Here is a 16,938-nt window from a genome sequence, read left to right as displayed (position 1 = left end):
AGTCACTTCACAACTTTATTTTGAGAGTGCCCCTTTTCTTCAACTTCCAGGAGCGCATCCTGCTGGTTGTTATGAACACGCTGATCACCCCCACGATCTACCTTGCCAACTCCATCCTCGAGATCGTCCGCGGCGACGTGTCGTCAACCACGCTCGCGGCGGCATTCATTGGCCTACACTACTTTGCGTACTTTGGAGCGTTCAGCTTCATAGGTCAGAGGTTTTTCTTTGAGGTAAGTGGATATCTACTCCCCCGATGTACTTTATTCCACTGTAAAACCTGTGGTCTTGACAATCCGTAACAAAATTTGGCAATCCAAGTTAGAAGTTAGGCAAAAACTTGGCATTCAAGTTGCCTAGGTCTACAACATTTTGTCATTGTAAGTGGCCATAGGGAACTTCCCATGGACCTGAACTGTATCCGTATCCGGAGGTAATGGGGCCGTAGTGATGGGAAAGAGCGATTCAAAACAAAACCTATATGGGCTCAACAACGTGAGATCCCACATGGCGCCAAGGGTTTGTTTTGACTGAGCTGGACTGGTTATGTTTACTTTTGAAAGGATTTTTGACAGAATTATTCCTTGGGTTTCGCTTTGTCTTTTTACTACCTATTCGAGTCTCTTTCCTTTCAAATTGCAGAGCGCCAGAAGTAAGGAAATTCTTCACGGGTTTCTGGTGCAGGCAGACCCGCGACAAATCGAAGAGAATAACGAGGTATGCAAAATAACCTATTTGTGGATACGAGTCTACTGTGCCTGTATGGGTGGGTTCTAACTCGCGGGGTGGATATGTTGTGGCAGGTCAGTAAGTTTATCACACAGATCGAGCGTCAGACCAAGTACAGAGTTTGGGGACTGTTTCAAATCGACACTAACTTCACCTTAGGGGTAAGCACCAGCATAGGTCTCATATTGCCTTTTAATGGCTGATGGTGGATTTAGTCTCGTGACTTAATCCACCATAATATTTCTTTTCCCACTCGTGTTTCTTTCCATTTTGGCATTATTATTTTTATGTTTTAGGTTCTTCTGGCAGCGACAACCCACGTGGCCTTGCTGTGCCAGGTAGGCGCTTCATTCTACACTTAACGCACCACCGATTGCCAAGTGACAGAGGGCATGCAAATTGTCTACACTTTGGGGAACTTCAACTTCGCCATATTTCGTCGTTCGAACCGTCGCCCGTCACCATCACCTGCATGCTGGGGGCCGGCTGCTGAGCTGAGGTGACTTATCCAGGCAGGCGCTGTCCTTGTCGCTGTTCACTGTTTACATTCGAGTCGGCGCGGCTGGCGCGGCGTGCGTGGCCGGGCGCACTCACTCAGTCGACGCGTTCCTCGGCGCGACGCGGCGCGGCGCGGGCAGCTCCTCCAGCTGGCTGCTCCGATCCGGAGCGCTGGTCGCAGCCAACTGGTCGGGGTGGCGGCCGCCCCGCCCGGCCCCGCGTCGCCCCGCCGTTGCACGGCCAGCACGGCAGCGCCACCCCTTGGGGGTGCATCGCACGGCAGACACCCTCCTCTCCATTTAGGGGGGTGGGGGTGTAACCCGCAGGGGACCGGCCGCCCCAAGGTGACCTGCCCAGTATTTCATCCCCCCTTTGTAAAGTGCCGGGCCTACAAGACCCACCCGTTAACGTTGATTCAGTACCAAGTAAACTCCAATTAAAGAGATGGCCAAAACTTGGAACGTATTAAGTGTCATTAAACGTTTTTTGCGGAGAAAACTGGTTGTATTTTTATTTTATTTTTAATTATTTTTTTCATGTTTGAATGGAGCCCAGCTCGATTCAGTGCCAGTCGTGCCAAGAAATCGGCTGAGAGGCGAACAGGTTGTTCACTGGTAGGAAGTGAGCTCCCAAAGATCTCTGGGTGCAGGGGGTAGATGCGATGGCAGAAGCATCCACGCCTACCACCCCTGATTCCCTGCGCGTTTTAGCTGCAGCGGTATACTCGCGGAGTATTTCTCACAGAAATCAACAAGTTTTCGAGTGAACCTGATCGAGTTCAATATTATGCAACTGGTACAAATAGAGCAAACTATCTTATGTAAAAGCTTTATTAAAACTAGACTTCCACACAAGAAAAGTCAAAGAGTCAGTCAATGAAAAAAATATTGTAGTACAAGTTGTTTAATACAAAAATAGTTTTTTAAAAAAACATCACAGACAATCCATAAGATGATAAGAAAACAAAACAAAAAAGACTTTCACTGGCTCTCGTCAATGCTTCAAATGATTATTAGGAGCCTAAGCATACTGAGCCAGAGCTGCTGAGCACCCCCAGATCTTTTTAACAAAAACTGCAACAATTTCAGCAGTTGAGTATGTAAGCAGCTAATAATATTTCCTACTTTGAATTCTTCAATATACATGACTCAAAAAGGTTTACTTAGACAGCTTAACATTGAAATGATTTAAATGCAACTAACATATAGAAATAAAGGGCAAAGGAAAATTAAGAAGAAAAAAATATAATTGTAATGTCTACTTCATAATATAAAAGAGAAATAATTAGACATAAAATTTTTGACAAATGTTTGGTCAAAGCAATGATTAAAAATAAATACTTGGAAGAAAATATCTTGTTAACAGTTAGATGTTTCAGTCATCATCATCAATTACCTCACATATATCACTGTCCTCATCAGGTACACTTTCACCATCTGATTCAACTTCATTTTCTTCAGCTTCCTCTTCTCCCTCCTCTTCACCAACAGGTTCTTCCTCTTCTTCACCTAAAGGTTCTTCTTCTTCTTCACCTAAAGGTTCTTCCTCTTCTTCACCTAAAGCTTCTTCCTCTTCTTCGCCGCCATATTCTTCTTCTTCATCATCACCATGTTCAATAGTTGAGTTATCATGATCGTCATCATGCTCCCCATCCTCAGAAGAGGAGACGAGAGTGCCTTCACTGTGGTCAGCTAACGACTCGTTGCTCACTTCACCTTCATCCCCACCAACCTCCACTTCATTAATATTTGGATTGCAGGTTTGATTATAGCTTGATAAAAAAACATGGTCTCTCTCTTCGGCAACAGGTTCAACATCACTATTAATCGTCACCAGCTCACTTGAAACATCAGCAGGTTGGACAGCACTAACTTCCGAACACTCTGAGTAAAGAGGTTCATGATCAACTCCTGCATCTTGTCCATAGTACTCATAAGGATTATTTAAATTGTCTAAACTTATAAGATTTCTCTCTGATCCGTAATCATCCTCAGTATGCAGACCATTGTGAGCAGAATCTTCAGCAAAACTAGCAGCTGGTAGGTTCAAATCACTGCTATTATCCGTAATAGTAAATGGGTTTTTACTAAGAAGACAAGGTGGTTCTGAATTAGAATTATCAATCAGATGATTGGTATTCTCTTGCTCTCTTGAATCGTCTGAAGATATTGCCTGGACCTCCTCTTCCTCCTCTTCTTCATTTTCTTCTTCCTCTATTTCTTCCTCCCCACTTATGTAATCTTCACTATTTTGATAAGAATGGTTACTAGCGCCATTAGACTCATCACTATCGTACTGTTTCTTGAGGTTGACATGATCTTCATCATCACTATCAACTTGCTGCTTCTTATTCATGGTATTTGTGTGCTTCTTATCAAAGTGATGAGATCCATCATCAGAACTATAATCCTCACTACAACTACGACGCCGATGTTTGCGACTGTTGTCATTACTGCGATATGATGATCTTTCATCACTGAAATCCTCTCTCTCTGAGTCACTCTCACTTCTTAATGAACCACTTTCACGACTAGAAGGTGACGAAACTGTTCTCACCAAAGTACAATTACTTCTATCACCATCAGCAACTATTTCGAGATCAGAATCACTGCTATCATGTTCTCTACTGCCACACGAATTGCCGCTCTTTTCCACTGGTGTTCCATGTAATCTTTCCTGCATACGTCTCTGACTTTGTTCAACAAAAGGGCTGGAAAGAATTTTGTCAGAAGGAAGAAGAGTAGCAGACTCAGGAATCTTTCCTACACCTAGTCTCAAATCTGCAACAAAAAAATATTTTGTTTTAATTTTATTTGCAATCAACCAATCAATCAGAATACACACCACAGGAAAAACAGAATAGAAGTTGGTTGTTATTACCAGATAAGTTCTCAAAATTAGATTTAGTCCCCAATATTTGATACTTCTTGTTGAGAGAAGAAACAATATCATTCATAGAGGCCATAATTTCCCTCATACTTTTAGAAGAACTAGAAGTTTTTCCCTCGCTACTGCCTGTAATAAAAGATTGTATTATTAATGAAGATACAATGGTATTTTAGTAGGTATAATCAAAGGTTGGGAGTTTCAAAGTCAGGGGTAACATACTTTTGCAAGTGGATTGGGTCTCTGAGATGTCAACATCTTGAGTAATAAAAACAGATTTGTTAGTTGACACATTTGAAAAGTCATCATCTAAATCTGCTGGGAAAAAATGTCCTTTAGTGTTCTGAAATACTGGTAATAATACAAAACCATTGCAGATTGACTCAACAGCAAAATCACCTATAGTTTGAGCACTTGATAAACCAGCTGAGTTCACTGTGGTGACAATACTTTGAGAGGTTGAATCATCATATCCAATGTCCTTCATTTCATCCTAAAAAAAAAAAGAATGTGTGCATGTCTTAATGCTGCTTCCAAGCTGGACTTTAACCAGTGCTCCTGTTCATTCAAACATAAGTCACCACTATATCACTTACAGTTTGACTGTTAGTAGGATAATTCTCCTGATCATCTGAAAGTGCCTTTCTAATACGGTTTAAAAGAGACTCATTTACACTTTTTAATTCATCAACACTATCAGCAACTTCTTCCAACTGACCAAAGCCTAAAGAAACACTATTTGTCTCCAGCTCTTTAATCAAACTAACTTCTTTTTCTTCTTCTTCAACAGTGTTATCTGATGGAACAGTCTGATCAACATCCATCTCACATTCTCTTCCAGACCCATTCATTTCTAAAATAATAAAAGTTGGTTTTAAATAAGATGTAGATAAAAAATAAGGATAAAAAGAGACAGAACTCAGCTCCAGAACTAACCAAGATAAGATATGATGTATTTAGATTGCGCCCACCATGGATATGTATAAAGATTTTCTACATTTTGCGCTCTCATCAAACACAATATTTCACATCCAGGCCCAGATGTTTCCATATAATTGATTCGAGCTTCCATCCAATCCTAAAAAAATAAAAAAGGTATTTTTAAGTGTTTAGTTACAAAGTTTACAAAAAAAAAAAAAAAAAAAAAAGTTACAAAGAAACAAAAATTAAACACTGGGCTTTTAATAGCATCTCTTACCTCAATGAGGTTGACCCAAGGCATGGATTTTACTTTTTGAGTCCATTCTAGGCCATTCAAACATGACAGTCTGTAAAAGATACAAAATTTCCCATTTATGTTTCAATCGCCATTCCCAATGCCTATGAAGCAAAGTTTTCTACCTACCTCCTAAGAGTTTGCTTGTGTTCATCAGGTCGTAACCAAGAGCAATACTCAGTCAGCACATTATCATATGCCTCTTCAGACAAAGGTGGCCATTCGATTGTTGGTAGGCAAACATCTTTAATTACCTGATAAAGAGAAATTTGATTCAAAATCATACGTATAAATGATGAAATTTGAGGGAGTAAAGATGCCTTAACCAAAACAAACCTCTTGCAAAAGTTGATTGTAGTTGGGTTGATTCAAAAATGGAAGGAAAGCACCCTTATGAAGAAGTGGCCAAAATTCCTCTGCACATAAGTCTTTGGCCTCATTGTATGATGTTACAAACTCATGACACATGTGACTTAGCCACTCATTGCACAATCCAATAATAACATTTGGGTTCTGTAGTCCAAAGAAGCCATGTATAAATGCACAGGGTCAAAATGAGATTGAAAAACATGAGAGTTTACAATTTAAACAAAGAAACAACTTACATCAATGTCTCGTGGATAAATCTCACTACTGTTATAATTAAATTGAATAGATATATAAAACATTTGAAAAGTACTTCTTAAAACGTTCTTTAAACACACAAGAGAAAATTCAGGAATTGGTGTCCATGTCATCACCATGTAGTTGAAGGCCTGCAGTGAAAGAAGAAAAAGCTGATTTTTGGACTCTTTTTCAACCATAATCAATCATGAATAGGCACAAAACAATTCTCACCATGTTGAAACGATCTGAGAGGTACTTAATGTCCGATAGTTCTTGAACATGCAAGATTTGATAATCGGCAATTACTCCAGAGCCTAGCCACTGATCGAGTTCCAATTCGAGAACCAATTGCTTCAGTCCATCTATAGGTGGTTCTGAAGCACATACCACAGCAACCACAAGCGGAAAAGGTGGCAACTTGTTGGCAGATTTGAAGAGGATGTTTAAACGAGATCTGCTCTCCTGTATGTTACTGGCAGGTGATAGAGTAAATAGGACAGCACTTGTGCCAGAAACTAAACTGGACTGCTTTTCGAGCGCATAACACCCTTTAACTGTCTGCAAACTGGCATATACAGCAATTTCAGATGTAACTTTCAGACCACTCACAAGACGATAAACACCCTGTAAAAGAATATGGGAAGAAATTAAAGTCAACCAATAGAAAATTAAGTACATGTTACTGCATTAAGGGTAGTCATGAAAAGATTAAGCGTGCTTTTACCCTGTTAACTTCATCTACAAGCATGCTTGATTTCTGTTTAAATACTCTGCGCATCCACCAATCGATCATTTGAGTTGCTGGATCAAGAGATTCTTCTGGCAAAGACACAAACAATTTGTAAAGTACTTTATCAGTTGGCCGCAATCCAAGTTTGGAGCGTACAGCATCATATCTATGAACCGTTTGAACTCCAATAAGTTCAGCGAATGTTGTCTGAGGGTGTGCTGATATTGTTCTTATATCTGTATAGAGGGAAGAAAAATATATAAGGTAATTGAAATTGTACATGTTGTTTTGGGCGAGATTTTACAAATATTTCTCTATACCTGAGAAGTCAATTAGTTTTTCCTCTCGCTTTGATGCAGAAATCTGCATATTTTCTGGAAATCCCCACCGCTCAGCATGTTCTTTAATGCTCAATGGAATAACACTGGCAGGAAAATCTTCCATCACTCGCCTCCTGTGAAGAGACCGCCGTGCCCTTTGCAACCAATGATAAAAGACTTTCTTCACTCGGCACTGCACAGCCTCTAATCTAGAATGGACAAAATTTAATTATAAGAAAAGGGTATAGAATAAAAATTGTCTCACTGACTCAATACATATTTTTAGCAAACCTTGCCACATCTTGCAACTTCTTGAGTTCTTCTGATGCTATATCATCACACATTTCTTCAGTGACAAGATTGATCAGAGCACTTGTGGATTCGTCAGACACAGATATGATTTGTCTAACAAGTTCCACCTCAGATGAATAGGATTCGAACGCTGTATCAGATATTAACTGTGTAACAACATCATGCATAATCTCTGTAAGGGAATCATTGGAAATTCTTTCTATGTGGGAATCTAGAATTCTTTTCCTCAGCTCCTCCTGTGCTCGAAGCTGTTCCTCAGCTCTCCTTTGTTCTTCAGCTTGTCGCTGCTCCTCTTCAGCGGATTTCCATTCTAAATGAACAATTTCAGTAATAGCCTCCCGTACACTTGACAGTAAAATATCATCGACCAAGGATTCTGAATGCTTGTCAATTGATGCAATCAATTCTTGAGCTTTCTTCTCTGCCTCAATCTTAGCATTGGAGTCATCAACAAAACTTTTTTGGAAAACTGTGCGTGTGAGAGGTACTACACTGCTCGATGCTGGTGGTGTGTTCAATTTCCCAATCTGCTGTAACTCAGAAGATGCATGGGCATGCTGCGGCATTGTAAAAGCAGGTGAGAATATTGGACTTGGAGATATCCCGAAACCAGTTCCAGTATTTGATGAAGGATGAGACAATGTTGATGTAAAAGAAAACTTCGGATTATTTAAGCTTCCAAAGTTTTGAGGCAAAGTCTTCTGAAAACAGACACAGAATCAAATAAATAAATACATAAATAAGGAAGGGTCAAGTTTAAACCATGATTTTTTGGGGCAAGTAATAACTAATTTTTTAAGCTTACAGTTTCACTTAAGAGAGGTGGAATAATCTTAGATGACTCTCTTTCAGTTGGTTGGCTTCTATTTTCTTGAATCTGAGAGCTTTCTCTATCACCAGCTTTCATTTCCATATCTGGCACACCTTGGTCTTTAGCATACAAGGCATGTTCATACAAATATCCATTCATATCAAAACTATGATGGACGTTATGAGTCTCAAATGATCGTGGTGGAAGTGTTGCTCCATTCACAACCTAAAGAAGAAAAATAAGATAGACAGATTCTCTTCAACATAAGACAAAATCCAAAAAAACACTAATACTTACTTCACCAACACTCCCGACTTTCTTGGTTTCCACCATTTGAATAGCACGTACTGATGCTAAGACAGAGGTTGGATTCTTTAAAGTGTCTGGAGACAGTACAGCAGTGGCACCCAAGGATTCATTTTCAACCATGAGCCCATAGTGTTTACAAAATGCAGTTGCTTGTTCAACATTTTCAAAGCCAAGGTCTTCATAAAGGGACGCCATAGGATACTGTGAAAAACAAATTAATTTTGATTAAAGGTAAAGCTAACCTGCTACTTCAGTTAATACAGCTAAGTACCATGCTATTAATTAAGGGAGCTCCTCTTTACCTGGACTGGTCTGAATTTTGCAAGGGCTTTCACGTGGGTGCGCAGTGCATTAGCTCGAACTTGATAAAAATAACGAATACATAGGCAACTATTCAAATATGACGCCCGTCTCACCAGACGAAAGAACCTGACATAATTGTTTGAGGAAAGGGTGTTGTACATTGCAGCCACAAAACCAATCTCAGGACTTCTGAGGACTTCTTCACGAAGTTGCTCCATCTCCCTGTAATCAAATTATTCAATCAACTCTCACAACTAGAGGTAAATGAATTATTTAAAACAATTTAAATAGAAATTTAAAATAATTTAAATAGAAATATGAGTAAATTTCAATAAAAAGAAAGCCTTATGAGTCTTACCACATAATTGTCCCGTTATTCAGATTAAGCAGGAGAAAATAAGTGACAAATTCAGGTTCATTTTCACATGTGACACTATTGTTTGTCCACAAATCATGGTACATATGCTTCAATGTTTGTAAGCATTTTGTAAGATTTTCAGTATTTATACGATCATCAAAGACACTTGGGTCTTCGGCAACTAAGCGTGCAGCACAATGAATATGAAATCTTGCACATTGCTCTACAAGACGTACTGCATCTGTGTCACACAACTCTTGCTGAGTAATTTCCTAAATTTAAAGAAAGATATTAAATATACCTTACACAACATGATACACATGAGCAAATAGTGTTGTGCAGAAACATTACCTTTCGAATTCCCCGAAGTCTATCCCATAGGAAGTGATACCACTCCCCTAAATTTTCACCGGGTTGATCTCCTAGATTCATGATGGTGTGCATCAAATAATTCATTGTCATAGTTAAAACAGATGGTGGACGTAGCTCATGTGGGAGAGGCTCTTCTTGATCAGCAGAACTTCGTGAATACTGCTTCACCATTAAACTAGGTACCATTTCATTGGGCTGTGAGGATCACCAAATGAACTTAAATATACAGAATAATGTGGTGCATTTTTTATACAAACAAATTGCAAAGGTCAAAATGTACCTTTGAAGGATGTGTCTCATACTGAGATATTTGTCTTCTTGATTCTCTCAGCAAGCGTTCTTTTTCAGGGCACATGTCCGGACATGTTCCAACAGTTTTCACAGCCTTTGATATGTCATACTGCTTAACTTGTCCTAAAAAAACAGAAAAGGGTTAAATCAAAATGAATCAGTAAAACAACTATATATTTAATACAATCACACAATACTACATACTAAGCCTCATTAATTTATCTCGTGCATCCAAAACTCGTAATTTGTCATCTGTTGAGACTGCTTGTTGCTTCAAAATTTCTAATAATTCAGACATAGCGGCTGTAGACACTGCAGTTGATTGAGGAACATTTGATTCTGTTTTATCTTGGTTCATCTCATCAACCTCTTCCTAAAATGACAAATTTTAAAATATTAAAACACTCTTTCAAAGCACTTAGAAAAAGTGTTGACAATTGTCTGACCAAAATTACAGACCGTTTTCTTTGAAGATGGTACAACCCTGGCTCGAATGGGCAACTTTTCATCACCTCTTGCTCCCTTTCGAGCTGGAGGCTTACTTGATTCTTTACGTATTTCAGATCCAGAGAAGGCACTGCTGGACCTATCAAAAAACATACAATTATGATCAACAGACATTAGGCAAAATGAAATATGCACTTCATGAATCTTTTTATCTTTTATGCCATGTAAAGAAATGCTGTACCTTTTTCCAGAATCATTTATTTCACTTTTTCCTTCTAATTCCAAGTCAAGGCCAACTGTTTTGGGTCGAGATTTTCTGCGAGAATCTAGCTCTACCCCAGCTTTTCTCTTTAAGGAAGCATCACGAGGAATGAGGTATGAATCCATCCCTGAAATGGCCTCTAATTCTTCCTGTACAGAAGAATCTATTTCCATTTCAGATCGTCTAGAGGGTTTCTTTTTCTGCTCTGGTGACTTCACTTCCTCAGTTGATTTACTCCTGGCTTTTGATAAATTTCTCCAAAAGGTTTTATATTTAACTCCATTGATAACTTTGCTTCCCCTGATTGCTGCTACGGCCTCTTCCTGTATTCAAATAATTGACAAATTAAATTTAACTTCCTATACCTACAGAAAAAATAATAGCTCAAAAAAATTGTTACAGCTTACATGTGTCTTATATGTTGCAATACAATAGGGCTTCTCTTTGCTTTTACTAGTTGTCACATGAGCTAGGCCAAATTGATTGAAATGACTCTTAAAAACCTGAGCTTCAGGAAGATCACCATTTAATGGGTGACAAATAATAGATCTTGATTCTTCGACTGGCTGCTTACCTACAGTTCAAAAGAATAGGGCAGACCTCAGAAACACAAAAGCCATCAACTTAATACTAATTCACTAATTACTGAATAATTTAAAGTCAGAAATAATAATTATCCTTTTATGCTGATGAAGACTTACGGTCAGAGGACTTTGCAACATCAGCAATGGCTTTTCCAAAAACGGTTCGTTTGATTTTAGTAGACCTAGAGCTGTCATGACTTTGACCACTAGGTTGATTTTGATTTTCTTCTCCAATACTGTCTGGTTCCATGTTTCTAAAATGTTTTTGATTTGTCTTTGACAGGAACCCTTCTCTTTTCTCTGATTGTTCAGTGGGTTCCATATTGTGAGGTAGAGATGAGGAGACAATGTCACTAGAGGAGAGTTTCCCAAAGGATGTTTCAGGATAGCTGAGCACTTTAGCAGGGGTACTTTTAAAAACATTCCTTGGTTGGTCAGAGCCACCATCAGCACCCAGAGATGACAGCGAGAAACCTGAAGGATGAATAGAGTCTTCCTTCTTGCTGGTAGCTCCACCAAATATGCTTCCTTTGGAAGAGCTTGCTGCCTCGATGGGCTGAGAAGTTGCATTGGAAAAAGGATTTACCACTGCATTGGGAGTTTGAGAAACACCGAATGTACCCTCAAACACACCAGATTGCACCACCTCAGATTTGAAAGGCGCTTCACCAAATGTGGATGTTTTACCAAAAAAACTTGGCTGGGAAACATTGGTGCTAGCTTCTGTCTTTGGTAACTGTAATGACTGAGAGCTATTTGTATTTGTTTGGAAGGTGCCACCAAATATGTTCTGCCTTTCTGAGGTAGGAAAGGCACTTTCTGAGGGTTTTACAAATGCTGATCCTCCAAAGATGGTGCTTTTGGAGAAACTTGATGGGCCATTTGGAGCTGGTGAACCGAACACTGATTTCAGACCCGTAGCAGCAAACAGGTTTGGAGTACCTGATGAATCTTGGTAAGCTGAAGAATTTTGTGGATCAGCTCCAGATGTGTTTGGCTGCTGGAAGGGTACCCCAAATGGATGAGGCTCCCCCATTTCAGCAGCTAAGATAATTATTTGAGGATGTCACCATAACAATCTTCCTTCTGGCCTCCTAAAAAATAAACAACGGAAAACATGAGGTGCCAAATACACTAGAAAAGTATAAACAATCAACGGTGTTCAGACAAATCAATTAAACTCATAACGTTTATCACAACCAATACGTAAAGGTGGCAAGTTATAGTACAATTTGAATGAAAGTAAAAATTAAACTAAGTTAAACCAAGGACCCAATAACCTCAAACTAAACAGACACAAACAGAAAAGTTAATCTAGAAAGGGTATTTCAGCAAATCAATATTATAACACACATACCCAATTACAGAAGTCAGATAGACCACTCAAAATGAGTACGTCTCAAATGTCACTGTGTTGTTTTGAATTTAATGTTGCACCACAACTTAATGCACACAAGTAAAAACGAACAAGCTTTTCCCTAACTGTACACCATTACTGGAAGTATGAGAAACTAGGACGTCTGTGTTCGGAGGGAAAAGTAAAAGCCTATCAGTTGTTGAAAAAATATTGAAGTTTTTGATTTGAAAAAATCAGAAGAGATAAAGAAGCGAAAAATACAAGATAATACTGATAATAATTTAATTTGCGTAATGAGTCCAGTCTTCAAACTGTATACAAATAACTGCGTTCTGGAAATCGGATAGAAGCATTGATGGTTGGTACGACAGCAGTGGAGTGGAGACCGCTTGAATTCAATTTGTTTGCCGAGCCTGCGCAGGCCTGCGGCTGACTTTCATTGGACTTGAGAAAGGACGGCCGCCTGCAGAAACGAAGCAATGGGCCGAAGGAGTCACTTTCGGTCACTTTAGACTTCCTTCGGACCCCTGTCGGCAGTTCTCGGTTCGTATTTCTCGGAATGGGGATGGTCGACGACTTGTTGTGCCGTGCCCCTCGAGACTCGAGTGCTACCCGCTACCCTGTCACACTCATTTGGTCTTCAGGAAAGGCGAAGAGAAAAATGAGAAGTTCTCTCTGTCTCTCAGTTTGTTTGTTTCAGTCCAGGTGGTTCCCTCCAGACCTCTGTAATTTCTAGATTTTTTCCCCTGGGCATATGCTCGCAAATGGACTTGAAGATTTCCAATGGAAAGGTATACCAACATGGTGTGACTATTGTGTTATCGTGACAATATATCAGCTATAGGAAGTTTTCGAATTATAGTCATCAGTGGAGCATGTGCAGTAGTTAATTCATATTGCTATAACAAATCTAGCCGTTTGGGAACTGAGTCAGCTGGTGATGAAGGAATTATATCAAGTTTTAGAATGAAAAATCTTTTATTATTCTCTGTTGTTTTTACAGTTTTTTAAATTTACAATAAGAAACTATGACATAGATATGACAATGTAGTGATGCATTTCATTAACTACATTGAACAATTTTATGAACTAACAGATTACCGTAATTAATAAATTGATCATCTTTGGTATAGACTAGCAGTCAATGTGTTGGGAAAAAATTTGTTTATGCCACTATCTTTTCTTAAGCTTTTTGAGTCATGAAACAAGCAATTCAAAGAAGTGATTATTACTAAAGTCAGTTTCACAAATGCTTTCAAGCACACAAAGACTGGACGCCCTATGTATCCTAGATGTATTTGCATTATCATTCCACAACACAATAATTCAACATTAGCATTAAAATTGATACTGTTTTAGAGTTACAGTATTACTTTTCAGAGATGTGGGCGCTGAGTTCTAAAATCAACAACACTCTAAATTCCTCCACTGTTTTTGTTCTTGAAAAGTGCATAAAGTTAATCCCATTCAACACATGACTAATTTATAGAAGATTCCTGCACTATTTTTAACAATGTTTTAAACTTAACACACACAAAAAAAAAAATCACAAATCTACTACTTAACAGTAATTTTGGAGAAATAAATATATATTTGCAGGTAACATTAGAAGGTTCTTATGATGGGGCTCCATGTAAAACATCAGCCAAAAGCAATGTGTGCAGAAATGTATTTTGCACTTTTGGCGTAAAACTTAAAGTATGATGTGATGTGTTTACAAAACACATTTAGTGAAAGTAAACCTAGAGACATCAAAATTGTCAAAATCTGAATAGTTGATGTACATAAAATAACATAAAAGGTAACTTTAATTTCTTTCTTTTCCCCACAAACAACATATCATTTGCAGGGGTAATCTATAATAAAATTTTAAAGTTAAAACAATTACTCATTATAAAACTTGGCGGGTTGAAGGCCAATGTTTAAAAATGAATTATGCTATCTTTGGAAAAGTTTAAAACACGATGGATTTATGTTCAATTTGCATCAGAAATTACTTTCTCAACTAAAATAGAGCAACAAGTTCTGAAAAGAAAATCGGCTACAACAATTTAAAAAGTATTGTTTCACACTGTATTTAGAGTGAAATAGATACAGTATAAATTAAACTTATAAATTTGTAGAAAATGCTTGCAAAAGTTCAAAGATTGGCCACATATGCACAGAGAACATGGTCATTACTATTAATAATAATATTATCTGTAATAGCTGCAGCAGCCATAAGGTTCAGTATTTGAGACTGATTCATTTTATTTTAATGTCGAAAAGCACAGTGCAAAGAAGACATTCCTAAACCTATTCATAAGCAGACAGTCCACCCTGGTACTGCTAAATTTTAACAAAATAAGTGCCCTATTGTAACAATTGGTGGCAAGAATAGTACATGATTAATCTTTGCCTGTGGGGACACACACAGTTACTTTGGCTCAGGTACACAAGTATTAATATTTTAGAGTAGGACAAACAAAGTCTTCATTTTACAAAAGGAAAGGATTACACAAAGAAATCAAGGCCATGGCTGCTTAGGCAGTCAGCCTTGGCTAGAACTCATGTAGTCACCTTTGCTTCGCAAATATACCTGTCCACTACTCTTGATGCATTCTGTTTCATTTTGAAAACAAATGCAAAGAGAACCTGGATAAAGAAAACATATAAATTAGTATAGAGAAAAAGATTCAGTTTTGCTCTATAAAGGTACAAGAGCTGCCGGCTACTCACATTAAATGTAGAAATAGTTTTCATAGTCTGCATGCAGATTAGCAAATGGAGAAGAAGTTGAGGGTGCAGTTGAGGACAGTGGCATTGGCATCACCCCTCGGGTGCTGACGGGAGCTGAGCTAGGGATAGATGCCAACTCTGGACTCCATTGAGATTGCTGAAAGACCAAAAAGGTTGATAACTTATTGTTTAATTTGGAATCTAATTTTGAAGATAGTCACATTAAAAATACTAATATTCCCAATCTTACCTTTCCCCTACGAATTCTATATTCAGTATTTCTGCGCACAAGGAAATGGAGTTGATGTTGTGGGAGCCACGCTTGTTGAACTCTCAATGGGTAGTCATCTGGATGCAGTTTCCGTTGATACTCTTGAGTGCTATTGACTTCGTAAAGAGAGAACTGCTCCACGCGTTCTTTGCTATTGTAACAGTTCAGCAAGATTTGGAGAAGTTCATCCACAGTTGTCCGCTCGGAGATTAAAAGACTTTTATACTGGGACTGTTGGCCGAAAGAAAAAAAAAGAAAATTAGTAAACGGTTCACTTTTTCAAGTACCATGAGCATATGATTCAATAATACTCACCCCAGGCATTAGAGCACTGTCGTATATCTTGACTAGACCACCACGCCTTGTCTGAAGAGCAAACCTGAGCAAAGATCAAATAACAAGTTGAGTATTGGCCTTGATTGTAGAAGACAACTTGCTCGTCCTGGGTACGACTTGTGTCTACTACACCTACCTGGAGTCGCCAGTGGGGTGGCACGCCTGCAGGGCGGCGGGCCTGGTCTCCTCGTCCAGCACCAGGACGGTGCGCACGCCCGCCCTCCGCACCGTCACCTCCATCGTCAGGAAGAACAGGTTGGGGTCGCGGTGCCGCATGCGGTACTTGGACAGCAGCGCCTCCACCACCTCCCGGCAGGTCGTCCGGAACGTGATGCCCAGCGTCTTGTACTCGATGTCCGGGCGCAGGCAGCGGGCGTACACCTTCACCGTCGTCGTCTGTGCGGGCAGAAAAGGGGAAAGAGCGACGCGTTAGAGCGTGACACAGACACAATAGATGGTTTTACAGCTACGTACTACATCTGGGGTTCTCACACACGTCTCTGAGCGTAACTTTAATCACACACTAAGCTGCTCACCCCAAGGGTAATTAGGGGTGGACGCCCCAAGGCCAGACGACGGCCAGCAGGGGGTCCCCGTGTGAGTCACGGGGGCGCGCAGAGGGCCGCCGTTCGCTCGTGACAACCGGATTAACACTGCCCACCAGATGAAAGGGAACGCCACATCCAATGAGATGAGACGAGCCAATGAGGGTGGGGCGGGGCGGGGTGCGGTGGGGCCCCAAAGGCGTCCCGCGGGCGCACTCTCTCACACACACACGGGCAACGGCCGTGTCGTCGGCGTCCTTTCAGGTAGATGGAGAGGCGTGAGGGGGGGGGGGTATGAAAGCTCGAGGTAATTTCAAATTCCTCCTCACCATTTTTATTTTCATTTCCCCCATCCTCATTATTCACCTCTCTTTTAGAGTTTGAATGGGTCATACTCCCCTCCCCCTTCCCCTGCTCCCTCGGCCCGTCTAAACAAACAATAACAGACAAGTCTGATGAGCGGCGCGGTCCGGAATGCCGCCACCACCCCGCCCCGCCCCGCCCCGCCGCGCCCAGGGCCGCCCGGCGGGGCCCAAAGCCATTTAGGCCCTTCGACCAAAACCGCAAGAAGCGCCATAGCGCACCCGCCAGCCCGGCTAGCCGCCCCCGCCCGGGACCGCTGCCCGCCGCCGCCGGCATTCCCCCGTCCGAGGGGAGGCGGGGGAGGGAGGGAGGGT

The 16,938-nt window shown here is 40.3% G+C and overlaps 4 protein-coding genes across 7 annotated transcripts in view; 1 reads left to right on the top strand and 3 right to left on the bottom strand.

Moving 5' to 3' along the window:
* Window positions 1-1,725, top strand: part of LOC113212222 (uncharacterized) — a 5,103-nt gene extending 3,378 nt beyond the window's left edge. For both annotated transcript variants that reach the window (XM_026430835.2, XM_052268756.1), the window contains exons 3-6: window positions 51-233; window positions 643-717; window positions 804-890; window positions 1,026-1,725. In XM_026430835.2, coding sequence (XP_026286620.2) covers window positions 51-233; window positions 643-717; window positions 804-890; window positions 1,026-1,091 — 411 coding nt within the window. In that variant the 3' untranslated portion in view covers window positions 1,092-1,725. The remainder of the gene's footprint in view (window positions 1-50; window positions 234-642; window positions 718-803; window positions 891-1,025) is intronic.
* The window catches only part of LOC113204209 (probable GH family 25 lysozyme 3), an 85,523-nt gene extending 83,612 nt beyond the window's left edge, over window positions 1-1,911 (bottom strand). The window contains exon 1 of the mRNA XM_052268753.1: window positions 1,198-1,911. Coding sequence (XP_052124713.1) covers window positions 1,198-1,203 — 6 coding nt within the window. The 5' untranslated portion in view covers window positions 1,204-1,911. The remainder of the gene's footprint in view (window positions 1-1,197) is intronic.
* Window positions 1,912-2,039: 128 nt separating this feature from the next.
* LOC127749666 (germinal-center associated nuclear protein) lies at window positions 2,040-12,537 on the bottom strand. Of its 2 annotated transcripts, none has more exons than XM_052268751.1 (26): window positions 12,392-12,537; window positions 11,152-12,128; window positions 10,858-11,024; window positions 10,430-10,773; window positions 10,201-10,327; window positions 9,946-10,114; window positions 9,731-9,864; window positions 9,430-9,645; window positions 9,079-9,350; window positions 8,720-8,942; window positions 8,406-8,618; window positions 8,103-8,333; window positions 7,277-7,998; window positions 6,986-7,194; window positions 6,660-6,901; window positions 6,167-6,559; window positions 5,935-6,084; window positions 5,666-5,842; window positions 5,459-5,583; window positions 5,312-5,381; window positions 5,050-5,191; window positions 4,710-4,966; window positions 4,513-4,606; window positions 4,336-4,428; window positions 4,108-4,242; window positions 2,040-4,007 (listed from the first exon to the last, which is right to left on the bottom strand). In XM_052268751.1, the coding sequence occupies exons 2-26, from the start codon at window positions 12,068-12,070 to the stop codon at window positions 2,602-2,604; spliced, it is 7,230 nt and encodes a 2,409-aa protein (XP_052124711.1). In that variant the 5' UTR covers window positions 12,071-12,128; window positions 12,392-12,537; the 3' UTR covers window positions 2,040-2,601. The 2 variants fall into 2 exon arrangements, with proteins under 2 accessions (XP_052124711.1, XP_052124712.1); XM_052268752.1 differs by having other exon boundaries at window positions 7,277-7,995.
* An 813-nt stretch (window positions 12,538-13,350) lies between these two features.
* LOC113212221 (uncharacterized) overlaps window positions 13,351-16,938 on the bottom strand; it is a 95,989-nt gene continuing 92,401 nt past the window's right edge. For both annotated transcript variants that reach the window (XM_026430831.2, XM_026430833.2), the window contains 5 exons: window positions 15,853-16,112; window positions 15,696-15,759; window positions 15,360-15,611; window positions 15,110-15,266; window positions 13,351-15,025 (listed from right to left, as the gene is read on the bottom strand). In XM_026430831.2, coding sequence (XP_026286616.1) covers window positions 15,111-15,266; window positions 15,360-15,611; window positions 15,696-15,759; window positions 15,853-16,112 — 732 coding nt within the window. In that variant the 3' untranslated portion in view covers window positions 13,351-15,025; window position 15,110. The remainder of the gene's footprint in view (window positions 15,026-15,109; window positions 15,267-15,359; window positions 15,612-15,695; window positions 15,760-15,852; window positions 16,113-16,938) is intronic.

This window comes from Frankliniella occidentalis, unplaced genomic scaffold, assembly GCF_000697945.3.
Source record: "Frankliniella occidentalis isolate FOCC.00 unplaced genomic scaffold, Focc_3.1 Scaffold76, whole genome shotgun sequence".
Taxonomy (NCBI): domain Eukaryota; kingdom Metazoa; phylum Arthropoda; class Insecta; order Thysanoptera; family Thripidae; genus Frankliniella; species Frankliniella occidentalis.
This window is presented reverse-complemented; position numbering and strand designations above follow the sequence as displayed.

Bases quoted from the DNA above. Each gene is read 5' to 3' on its own strand.
- LOC127749666 (XM_052268751.1), bottom strand. From the start codon at position 12,070: ATGGGGGAGCCTCATCCATTTGGGGTACCCTTCCAGCAGCCAAACACA. The intron at 8,334-8,405 runs GTAAGTATTAGT...TTTCTTCTTTAG, and splicing joins AAGTCGGGAGTGTTGGTGAA to GTTGTGAATGGAGCAACACT. The intron at 4,967-5,049 runs GTTAGTTCTGGA...TTATTATTTTAG, and splicing joins ATACATCATATCTTATCTTG to AAATGAATGGGTCTGGAAGA.